We start from the raw sequence: 12,628 nt of genomic DNA, 5'->3' as shown, positions 1-12,628 counted from the left end.
TCACCATTATTGTTATCTATATACAGTATTAATAGTGTCTACTAAAGACAGCTTTGGCAAATTCGTCCATCCGTTCTACTGGACCGATTTGGTTCATTTTTGTTTTATTCTCTCCGGAACTACCTGCCGGTGAATCATCAGACATTGATAGGTCTCTAAGTTCAGCCAACTTTAAGTAATCATAAAATCAAATCATTAAATGATCACTCCAATAATTGCAGGCGAAGACTTACCCCAACCCGCAATGCATTATGTACTAAGCGGTTGCGAAGCAACTGACTCTTTCATTAATATTCTGATATATAATTTTGATCCTTAGTAAAGTCATTGCATGCAGCTATGTTTGATTACTACCTGTCAAGCCAGGGAGTATACACTTCCTCTGATAACCGAAGAATACCATTCCCTGCTAGATACTCTTTGATTCTCTAACCTGTACTAACTTTCAAATATATCCAGCAGATGTCAGGGCGTTCCTAATAACTTACATGCTGCTAAGAGAAAAAAGTCTACGTACAAACAGACCTCATCATCTGGGAACACCTGTCGAAGGATAACCTATGATCCGACAAGACAAACGTTCCATATAGAAGAACAGTGATTGAAAATACCATTGCCTTGTACAACACAGTACCAAGCTTTACAGCAAAAACTGCAGGATAAAAAAAACTAATATATAGATAGATGTTCACCAAACAGACGGCATAATGGCGTCAGAATTGATGAAATTTGACTAAGAACTGCGGCATAGCATAACGCGCTTCTTATTAAATGTTCGTAAAACCATTGAAAAGGGTAGGCGAAACATTATGACTACGACAGGCATCTCAAGACGAGTTATCTGACCTATTTATAACAAATGGCGCAGAGCAACAAGGGTCCTCTAGTTATTATTATTATTATTATTATTATTATTATTATTATTATTATTATTATTATTATTATTATTATTATTATTATTATTATTATTATTATTGACAATACTGGACAATACCATTACAGTGCGGAAGTCTTAAGTGGTAATCAGTTGTAGACATATTCTAAGGTCTTCATTGACCTCCTTCTGTGAGCCAATCTGTCTGAGTCACTGCAGACGGTGGGCAGTCTGTCGCCATGATGTCGCTCTCATACCAACAGACTATGTCGCAGCTGCCACTCACGCTGATAGGATTAAATGCTCGTCGAAGTGAATTATTATGATTATTATTTTAATTTTATTACCATTTTGTTCCATGTTGGGCAGCCTGCGACATTTCATTTAAAATGCGGTCGTTCGTGTGGTTATTTCTGGCGCGGTGTAAAAGTTCACGCTAAAATGTTACAGGGGCAGAGGAAAAAGTGCAGAGTAGATTTATAGATTAAACAGGCAGAGATCGTAGAGACTACATGGGTAGTAACATTGTGTAATGTTTCTAATATATCTCATAGGCTATTTCTGTTGGATTACTCGGCTAGGCGGCTGTTTGGATTCTGATCGGCACAGGTTATATTTTAACATGACATTTTCTCCGGCCTATCGATATACTGCAAATAAACTTAAAACGTTTTCGGTACACTTCAAACTTTTACTTCATTCTTCATTTTATCTCAGCTTAGGAATACAAAAGTCAAAAGTTGGCTTAGTGTATGTCTGTTTATGTTTGTTTGTGTTTGTTGGTTTGTAATTGTTTGTTTACGTTTATTTTATGTTTGTTTGCTACGATTTGTGTTTGGTTTTGTTTGTCTTCGTCGTTTTGTTTGTTGTTGTGTTTGGTGGTTTATTTTGTTAGTGTTTTTATTCGTTTGGTTTATGCTTGTGTTTGTTGGTTTATTTTTCTTTTTGTCAGTTGAAATGAAATGGCGTAAGGCTTTTAGTGCCGGGAGTGTCCGAGGACATGATCGGCTCGCCAGGGGCAGGTCTTTTAATTTGACACCCATAGGCGACCTGCTTGTAGTTATGAGGATGAAATGATAATGAAGACGACACATACACCCAGCCCCCTTGCCAGCGAAATTAACCAATGATAGTTAAAATTCCCGACCCTGCCGGGAATCGAGCCCGGGACCCCTGTGACCAAAGGCCAGCATGCTAATCATTTAGCCATGGAGCCGGACTTTTGTCAGTTTATTTGTGCTTATTGGCTTATGTTATTTTGTGTTTAGTAGTTTATGTTTTGGTTTGTCAGTTTGTGTTTGTTGGTTTATGTTATTTTGTGTTTGATGGTTTATATTAGTTGTATTTGGTAGTGTATGTTCCTGTTTATTTGTGTTTGTCCGCTTGCTTGTGTTTGTTGGTTTATGTTTGTTTGTGTTTGTTGGTTTATCTTACTTCGTGTTTGATGATGTATGTTTCTGTTTATTTGTGTTTGTCCGCTTGCTTGTGTCTGTTGGATTATGTTTATTTGTGTTTGTTGGTTTATGTTATTTTGTGTTCGGTGGTTTATATTCGTATTTATCTGTTTTTGTACACTTGCTTGTGATTGTTGTTTTATGTTTGTTTATGCCTGTTTGTGTTTCTTGGTTCATGTTTGTTTATTTGTGTGTCTGTTTGTTTCTGTTTATTGATTTATATTTGTATTTGTTTGAGTTTGTTTATTGATTGGCTTGTTCGTTTTCTGTTTTGTCTATATGTCTGTATTTGTTGGTTTATGTTTCTTTGTATTTGTTTGTTGTTTGTTCGTTAGAATATGACAAGAAAATGATGCACAGGAATTTCTGTATTTAAGTTCAGGGATAGCCAGGATGTGCATTAGGTTATAAACTGTACTATTTAATTAGTATATAATGACCTAGCAATATTAAGAGGGCCAATACAGAAAATGACAAATGTTTTCGTTAATATTAGCTGTGTCGACTAATTGTAAATAACTAAAGTTGAAAATACGGTTTCCGATGTTTTATAACCCATTTCTTTTACCGTACGATTTATGGCAATGGGTATATTTAAGAATGTTGGATTTTAATGCGAAGTCTGTCAACGGCGCACATCGATGACATGAAAATAAGTATTGTTCAATCGTGATTGTAACGAGATAGTTAGAGTAATGAGGGAGGAGAAGGGGGTATAATAAAATGAGAGATTATCTAGGATTCGGATGCCGCAATATCGCCGTCATACAGGAAAATAATGTGATGGCCAACAACGTCCCCAAACTGCCCAGCGGTGACATTACTCTGATTATTGGTAGCTGAAGTGACCTCTGTCCCTTCTGTTGCTTCTCATCTACGCTAGATGACAGTACTGCTGCAATTATACAAAAACGCCGGGAACTCGTGCTAGTTTGTCTGTGACAAGGACCGGCTCCGCGACTTTCTCTCTCTTACCGGCAAGCCCAGTTTCGATTCCCGAGCAGATCAGGGAATTTTACCTATATCTGAGGACTGGTTCGACGTCCACTCAGCCTACGTGAGAAGATCTGTGTGGCTAACTGAAGATGAGATTGCGATACTGGTGATCTAGCAAGCCAAGTATAACGATTGAGAAGATTCGTTACGGTGACCACGCATCGCCCTGTATCTGCAGGTCTTCGGGCTGAACAGCGGTCGTTCGGCAGGCTGTAGCGTCTCGCTGGGATACGTAAAAGCTCCAGCGAAGAAGTTTTAAACAGAGCATGGTCAGTTTTGTCCAATCTTCAGGTTCCTCAAATCCTATCTGTAAAGCCACCTTGTAAATATGCAGTGTGATCAACTGAGATTCACCAGAGCCTATTTATTTATATGTTCCAATATTTTAACCTTTTTAGCCGGCGTGACGATTTTATTCATCTACCAATAGTCATTTTCTTCGGGTAATAATGAGTTGATTCGTCCAATGACTTCGGAAACTCTTCTCTAAAAGGTGGGACGAATTAACACACCCCATTATTTTGTGGAAAGTAGTTCTATGATCGGTTTAGAGATGTCATAGTTTGAAGATGGATGCGCACCGCTGTGTGACAACTTTTCTTTTTTACAAGTCCAGTGAATGTATTGTACTTCCATTCGTAATGACTATATGCTTCAAGGCTTATCGTTATAAAATACCCAATTTGCATATTACAGACAAGAGTGTTTGTATACATTCTGCACAGCCTTTACAATTCTTAGTACTGTTCTTATTATATTTTTTACAGTTGTCATAAGATACATTCGAATAACATAATGACAATATAGAGTATTATAGACAGTGACTAACCCTGGAAGAAAAGAAGATAATAACAGCAGTAACAATTAAATTTCCATTATTTCATGTTTTTAAACTCCACTGAAATTGTAAGCTTGACTGTATTGCGAATCTGAATGGTCACCTTCATTGGAGACCAACGATTTATTTCTTTAATAAATATCTCTCTGTCTTCTTAGTATCAGAATGACTAATTGCATTATAATTCAAAGAAGTCTAATGAAACAATGAGTTATTGTGTCAATTATGAAATGTAAATCAAGACGGGCATGACATACAACTCATCTCCTGCGTACGCATAATGGGCGGGACAAGTTACTTCATCACCTGCATCCAGGTACTGGGCGAAATGTATTCTCCGCTACGAATGTTCATCTCCCAGCGGAAACTTCCCGGTTAAGACGTTAAGAGTAAATGATAACGTCCACTGGATAAAAATGGTTTTACCATACAGAAAGAGCTTTTACAGGATGCGGATAGATTTTGTTTTGTAAATTAAAGGAATGTTAGAGGGTGCAAGTACAAGTATTGTGAATATGGAGCCACAGCTCTGCGTTGGACGGTTTTGGTGCTACACGCACTTAAAGCTTTAAGATCGACTGCTCGAGCGTAAACGTGCCACACTCTCTGCTTTCTATTTACATTTTAGCTGCAAACAATGGAAAGAGACAAACGCACAGTGCCTCAGCGCAGATGTTCGAAATGTCTCTCTCCAACTTGGCGGCACAATTCACATCGACCCAACATTGATTCACTAGGTCCTCCTCGCTCTCAAACACCAAGTCTTCAATATGACCACACAAAGCGCCTGGGAGGTAAGCTGCCCGAACTAGTCACCTCAGACCTATGGTTCCTTTGTTCACAGTACTTTTCCGTACCCTGTAGATTTTACAGAAACTGAATGGACATGACGAAGTATTAAATACTTGTGTTGGTCTACCTGTAAGTATATAGGTATATAATTGATATGGTTTTGAAATAATTTAGGCCTATTTTTATTTTATTTTCTTGTCTCAAAGATATTAAGGAGCTGGCACAGTTACAATACTAAAGAAAAACTTATTTATAATACAGAGCTGATAAAAATTTATAATAATTTAAGTCTAAATACAACATTTCTAAGGATACACTTGTTAAAAACATTTAAGCTCATTAGGATTTTTCAATCGTCAAATTACCAGCAATCCGTGAAATTAAATTATGGTTTCCTTCCAGGAACCTTATTTTTGAGATGCACTTGTTGTTTAAAAGTTTATATAAACAGCACCATACAGCTCGAAATGAAACCTGATAATAACCTCATTTAAGCAGATTAAATCCAAGAACATTAAATTTTGTCCATAAATATTTCTTTTGATTTTATTTAAATTCTGACAAGCTTTCAACGAGTCTGGAATGGAATTAAATGCTACTAAATCCCTATACAATGCACCATTAGTTCCATACTTCGCTTTATTCATTCTAGGGAGATGTAAGTTTTCAGATTGCCGTGTTGCGTGATCATGAATAGATGAATTACTGATGAATTTGAGTTTTATTCTTCCCCGAGCCAAACTATGTCTGAGGGAACCGGGAAGTGTAAAACGATAGAAAAATGTAACTTCCGATGATTAGTTTTATATCTCAAAAAATAAAATAGATATTTCCATTAATTTTCGTTTGATATATTCAGAATACATTCATCAATATTTGATGAAGCTTCTATGTTTAATATTTTGTGTCAGAGAGAAAATTGTAGAAATAGTATTTTTCTTAAATAGTGTTAAAAATTCCCACAACTTATATACCTATTTCTGAGAAAATACCCAAACCATACCCAAGAAACTTTGCATGCTTATTATTTAAACATTTCTTGAGTTGCTTAAGTAAACTTATTGTCCTATATTTTACATGAGTTGAGAATTTTTTATATCCTAGTTAAAAACTGAAATTTTCTCTAAAATTTTCAGTTATCTTTAAGTGGCCTCAATGAACAAATCAAGATATCTGATTAAATTTACTTCCACAATGAGATCTATATATTATTTAGAGGATTACCAAGTTTCAAATACACTGATATGATAATTTCTGAAAAAAAAAAAGATACACAAACTTTCAAAAAATATGAATTACGGAAAATCCAAAAAGAACGTTTTTGACTGGTAGCTGGCATCTAATGATATTCAGCGTGCATAGTTATGATTAAACTTCATTTTATTGTCTCAAATATAACTTCAGGACAATAATTGATACACCAAATTCTTCAGGAGGGATTAGATATTTTTTAAGCCCAAAAGCAAAAATTGAAATTTGTGAGCCTATCACACTTCCCGGTTCCCTTATTTTTGAAGGAAAAATTATCTTTAAACTTGTTCTTGTGTATGCAGATTCTAAATATGAAGTTGATTAGAATACTGGGTTGTCGGATACAACGTGATCCGGGCATGTGAGCGTCAGAGGGGTGGTCATACTGATAAATAATATCAAAAATATAATTGAATATATGGCGCTGAAATTTTATTAGCTTCTGTAATTAGCCAATCAGATCGTTTCGCGGGCGAACTCAAATGGGCTTTGTCAGGCGGTGCCGCTAAATCTGAACGTGGCTTAAGACTGGCTTGAGAGCATCAGTCGAAGAAAAAAAAAACTTCACCTGGGGAGGGATTGAATCACGGACCTCCGAGCTGACAGTATCGCGCCATAGCAAGTGCGCTACCGTGAGACCGGCTGACACCCACGGTGTGTTTGTGTTTGTTGTTGATTTCTCGACATGGCTCTCAGGCTGGGGCTGTACCTTCATTTTTTATATTGTTTTACGTCACACCGACACAGATAAGTCTTATAGCGATGATGGGATAGGAAAGGCCTGGGAATGGGAAGGAAGCGGCCGTGGCCTTAATTAAGGTACAGCCCTAGCATTTGCCTGGTGTGAAAATGGGAAACCACGGAAAACCATCTTCAGGGCTGCCAACAGTAGGGTTCGAGCCCACTATCTCCCGGATACAAGCTCACAGCTGCGCGCTCCTAACCGCACGACCGACTCGCCCGGTTGTACCTTAATTAAGGCGACTGCCACTTCCTTCCCACTCCTAGCCCTGTCCTGTCCCATAGTCGCCACAAGACCTATCTGTGTCATTGCGACGTAAACCAACCTGTAAAAAAATACATTGTTGCTGTTTTAAAAACTAGAGTTATTTAAAAAATAAACGGCTTGATATCTCAATAGGAATGTAAAAGAAACGAATGTGCAAATAGCAGCCACCTAGAACTGTATTTATATATTTTATTTATCAGTCTTTAATAGTGGCGAAGTTAGGACTCATTTTTTTTGCTATAGGCTTTACGTCGCACCGACACAGATAGGTCTTATGGCGACGATGGGATAGGAAAGGCCTAGGAGTTGGAAGAAAGTGGCCGTAGCCTTAATTAAGGTACAGCCCCAGCATTTGCCTGGTATGAAAATGGGAAACTACGGAAAACCATCTTCAGGGCTACCGACAGTGGGATTCGAACCCACTCTCTCCCGGATGCGAGCTCACAGCCGCGCACCTCTAACCGCACGGCCAACTCGCCCGGTCAGTTAGGACTCGTGTTCCTCTCTTACACTTAATCATATATTATACACAAACATTATGAAGAATATTAAACATTTACAAAGAAGCTCACTTGTAATATAAATTCAAAATAAGTGCAACATAATAATTATACCAATATTTACATGTCATTAGTCAAACTGCTAAATGAAAATTAACTGAAAGTTAATCTAATGAAGATTAACTAAATTGTACATACACACACCATCAGTCACTCATCATGATTCACATCGTTGGTTTATGCACCTACTTTCTGTACGAAGACTTGAATGATTATAAAGATTTACTACTGCGGGTGTTATTTGGAACAGAGTTCTATAATCTAGATCCCGTCGCAATCAATGAACGATAATAGGCAGCTCACCTAGATAAATACAAGGAGTAACATTTTCTTTGGTCAGAGAGCGCATGGTCGGGCACCACTCCCTTTACAGTATGACGCGGTCCCTCTCTGGATGGGAGTGGAACTAACAGGTGATCAAAATCGGGACACCAGAGGGTCTCAAATTAGTTACATGGGGACATAGCTGAGGCTGGTTTTACTTTCACCAGACTCCTAATTCTAATCTTTCCTATGCAGTCTCCCTCAGTCAAATCAGGATCAGGTTTGCGGGGTCTACAGTGTCTTTCATTTTCACATCCAGATGGCTCTCCTTGTTTGCTCATACCGTCATACTTTGAAGGTCGGCCCTTTTCCATTTTTCCTCGATTAATATTAAGAGAGGATGGTTGACAAATTGTACTCTCTCTCTTAAAAGCAGTAATATGATGCTGAACTCTGTATTAAGTACGAGCGACTTTGCTACACAGTTCGAGCCATGCAGCTGTAAACTATTATAACACTCTAGAGACCAAGAACGTGCGTTTTGTCCCCACATATTTGCACCTGTCAAATGCCAGGTTATACTGTATGCAAGTCCGCAGTTAGACTATTACTAAAATAATATATATTAAGCCTCTTAAACTCAAATGAAAATCCGCCAATAACCATCCTAGAAATATTGTAATGTTTTATGCTTACTTCTTGTCTTCTGTTTGTTCCCAGGAATGCAGAACCTGTCCATATCATGCGCGCTGGTGTGCCTTATTATTCTGGGTTCTTCTGCGCTAGTAGGAGCCTTCGGGGTCCTCAAACACCAGATCAGTGCCGTCCTCGTCACTGGAGTTATGTACCTGCTAGCGGGTGAGTTCACACTTTATGTCTATGAATTGGACTTTGGAAAACAAAATAAAAGTTCTTAGTGTACCTAACTCTTATAGCTCTAAGTCAGTGGTCTCAAACTGTGGATGGCGTCCCTCAGGATGACGGAGTCAAGCGTTGGAGAAGGTGTCGTTTTATACCAACCAATAAATAACAACTAAAACTAGTCTGAACATATTAAGTCTGAAACACTCAAGACATAAATATATACATAAGAAGAAGAGCTTTTGATGAATAAATGCCTTGCAAATCAGGAATTTAACAATAATTAATACATTGTTCTCTTCAGCGGTACTTTTCACATTCCAGAGACAGCGCAGGCTGTTGGTAGCGGCTATAATTAACATCTTCCGTGTACCACCGAACAGATGCATTTGAATGCAGTGTGACACCTCTTCCGTGCCTGTTTAGACGGGAAGGGTCAAGTTTTGTTGTGATCAGCAACAGGTGGTGGTGGTGGTGATTATTGTTTTCAGAGAAAGTAGAAATGAGTAACCATCCTCACTTAATCATAGGGAAAAGTGGAAGAGTTCCGATCCTTTAAAAATTGAAATATTATGACTTCTGTTTTCATAAAGAAATTAGTCTGGAAGGAAAGGACCTGTCAGTATTTTCTCTCATCGGGAAAAGGTGTGGAAGAGATAGAGTATAAATCTGAAGACCACTCCTCTATGATCATCAATCTGACATACGAGCAGATGTACTACCCCAGTCAATTTCATGGATTTGCGCCTAGTTTTCAGGCAGTCCCGCAACACGAACATCTACACAGCTACTCATCGTACCATAAAATAGTCACCGTTGGCCGCCATGCATGCCTACCAACGTTCGTTTGTTGGAAACACTACTACTGGTTCATCTTGTGGCACTGATCAGATGTAGCATTGTTTTCAGGAAGGGAAATAGAAAGGAATCATATGGTGTAAGATCAGATGAGTATAGTCGGTATGGCTAAATGGTGACCTGTTGCCGTGCCAGTGCCTGTTAGACAATCACACAGTGATGTACTGAGCCGTTATCGTGCAACAACAACCAGATCTTCCTACGCTACAACTCAGGACAGAATCGCATAGACGGTGAACGATCTTCTTGTTCTTGTTTATAATTACTCCTTGTGTTATGAACTCCATGTTATCTGTCTCACTGAATTTTTTCCATAGCGGCAATACGGGCGATTTTCAGTTTAGTCATTTGAAACGTTTCGCTAGCGGATTTTCCTATTTTCTCGTACAAGTTGACGTATGACCATCGCTAAGTAAACTCGTGTCCTCATCCCGAGGTGGTGCAGCTCTTTTCAGGCACACCCCCCTTGGAGGTGAGCTGCATGTATCACTTCAACCACATACCAGCCCTCCTGCCATTCTTAAATTTCTGGCAGTACCGGGAATCGAACCGGGGCCCCCGAGGACGGCAGCTAATAACACTAACCGTTACGCTACGGGGGCGGACATGCCCATCGCTAAAACTCTGATATTCTTGCATCCAACCTTCATAACACAGACCATAGTTCTGCGTCAACCGTGCGCACACAACTGTCCCTCCTTGGAACGAGCGAAGAAATGTCACGCCACGATCTCATGGTGCTGTCGTGCACCACAGCGACGCTATCCGACCAGTCCACGAAATTAATATCTATGCTACCTATTAATTCTCAAATATTCTGCGCAGTATGGTTGAAAACCCTTTTATCGTCGAAGAAACAGTTCACTGCTGCAACTTGTTGAGCAATTCCTGAGAAGCAGTTCTTTAATTTTGTTGTACCCCGGCCATAGTTGGATGTTGCAGGGTTTAATCTTGGTCGATGCGGTACGTTAGCTGAACTTCTTACAATGCTCGGCACAAGAGACACCATGTGTTACGGTGACTCAAGAACAATATGAGCGAGCAAAGTGGCTCTACAGCTCTGCATTTGGCTGTCCTAAGAATGGTTTTCCGTGGTTTTACATTCTCCTCACTAAGGCGAATGGCATGGAGAGAGTTGGCCGTGCGGTTATGGGCGCGCAGATGTGAGTTTGCTTTCTGGAAGTAGTGGGTCGAATCCCACTATCGGCAGCCCTGAATATGGTTTTCCGTGGTTTCCCATTTTCACACCAGAGAAATTCTGTTCTGTACCTTAATTAAGTCCATGATCACTCCCTTCCCATTTCTAGCCGTTTCCTATGCCATCGTCGCTGTAAGACCTATCTATGTCGGTGCGACATAAGGCAACTTGTAAAAAAGGCGAATGCCGGGACAGTTCCTTCTCCGTACCTCTCCTGGACTGAGAGAGGGCGACACCCTCTAAGAAGCCCGCCGTACCGCATCAGGGTACAGAATAAAAGCTAAAAAGTACAGAGAACAATAAGGAACAATATAGCTTGAATGTCTGCTGTAGTTGAGTCAATTAAAATTATGAATACACACTTAATGAGTCTGCAGATATCTGAAGCCGGCCCCGTTGTTTAAGGGTAGCGTAGGTGCCGCTTACCCTGATGCCCCGGGTTCGATTCACAGCGAAATCAGGGATTCTTACCTGGATCTCAGGGGTGGTTCGAAGCCCACTCAGCATACGAGATTATAATTGAGAATGACGGCAGAGAGGACTCGTCGCACTGACTACGCGTCATTCGTAATCTGCAGGCCCTCGGGTTGAGCAACGATCGCTTGGTAGCCCATGGCTCTATCCTTCGGGGCTGTTGCGCCTTGAAGGAGGAGGAGGGAGGAGATATTTGAGGTGGACACGAACTTACCACGATCTGCTGCTACTGAGTTATTATTATTATTATTATTATTATTATTATTATTATTATTATTATTATTATTATTATTATTATTATTATTATTATTATTATTATTATTATTATTATTTGCTTTACGTTGCACCGACACAGATAGGTCTTCTGGCGACGATGGGATATGAAAGTTAATTCCATGTTAAGAAAACAGTATTGTTCTTATGACAACAGGGTTGCCATATCGAACGGTTCTGCCTAACACCATCACGGGAAAACGGTGGCTCATAAATTTATGAAATTCAGGATTTAAGTCCAAGATAAAAAGCGGAAGAAACTAAGCTGTAAATCATTTTTATGAATTAAAGGAGATGGGGGTTTACAGGGGCTATTTTTGGTTTGTAAAGAATCAGAGGTAGACTACGGTCATAAGGAACCTCAACATCGAAGTGTAAGGCAAATTAGGAGAGAAAATTGAAAAATAATATTTTTATGGGATCAATCTGCAGGATCAATCGTAATCGTAATCTGCAGGCCCTCGGGTTGAGCAGCGATCGCTTGGTAGCCCATGGCTCTATCCTTCGGGGCTGTTGCGCCTTGAAGGAGGAGCTGAGTTGGACACGAACTTACCACGATCTGCTGCTACTGAGTTATTATTATTAATATTATTATTATTATTATTATTATTATTATTATTATTATTATTATTATTATTATTATTATTATTATTTGCTTTACGTCACACTGACACAGATAGGTCTTATGGCCACGATGGGACAGGGAAGGGCTAGGAGTGGGAAGGAAGCGGCCGTGGCCTTAATTAAGGTACAGCCCCAGCATTTGCTTGATGTGAAAATGGGAAACCACGGAAAACCATTTTCAGGGCTGCCGACAGTGGGGTTCGAACCTACTATCTCCCGAATACTGGATACTGGCCGCACATAAGCGACTGCAGCTATCGAGCTCGGTAGCGTACCTTCTATGGCGCAATTCAGTTAGTTCG

The 12,628-nt window shown here is 39.5% G+C and overlaps 1 protein-coding gene across 1 annotated transcript in view; it reads left to right on the top strand.

Annotated features, from left to right (window-relative positions):
* Window positions 1–12,628, top strand: part of LOC136876121 (uncharacterized) — a 529,911-nt gene that overhangs the window by 322,961 nt on the left and 194,322 nt on the right. Inside the window, exon 3 of the mRNA XM_067149803.2 lies at window positions 8,759–8,896. Coding sequence (XP_067005904.1) covers window positions 8,759–8,896 — 138 coding nt within the window. The remainder of the gene's footprint in view (window positions 1–8,758; window positions 8,897–12,628) is intronic.

This window comes from Anabrus simplex, chromosome 6, assembly GCF_040414725.1.
Source record: "Anabrus simplex isolate iqAnaSimp1 chromosome 6, ASM4041472v1, whole genome shotgun sequence".
In the NCBI taxonomy this organism is placed as follows: Eukaryota; Metazoa; Arthropoda; class Insecta; order Orthoptera; family Tettigoniidae; genus Anabrus; species Anabrus simplex.
Note: the sequence above shows the minus strand (reverse complement) of the source record. Positions and strands in the feature narration are given on the sequence as shown.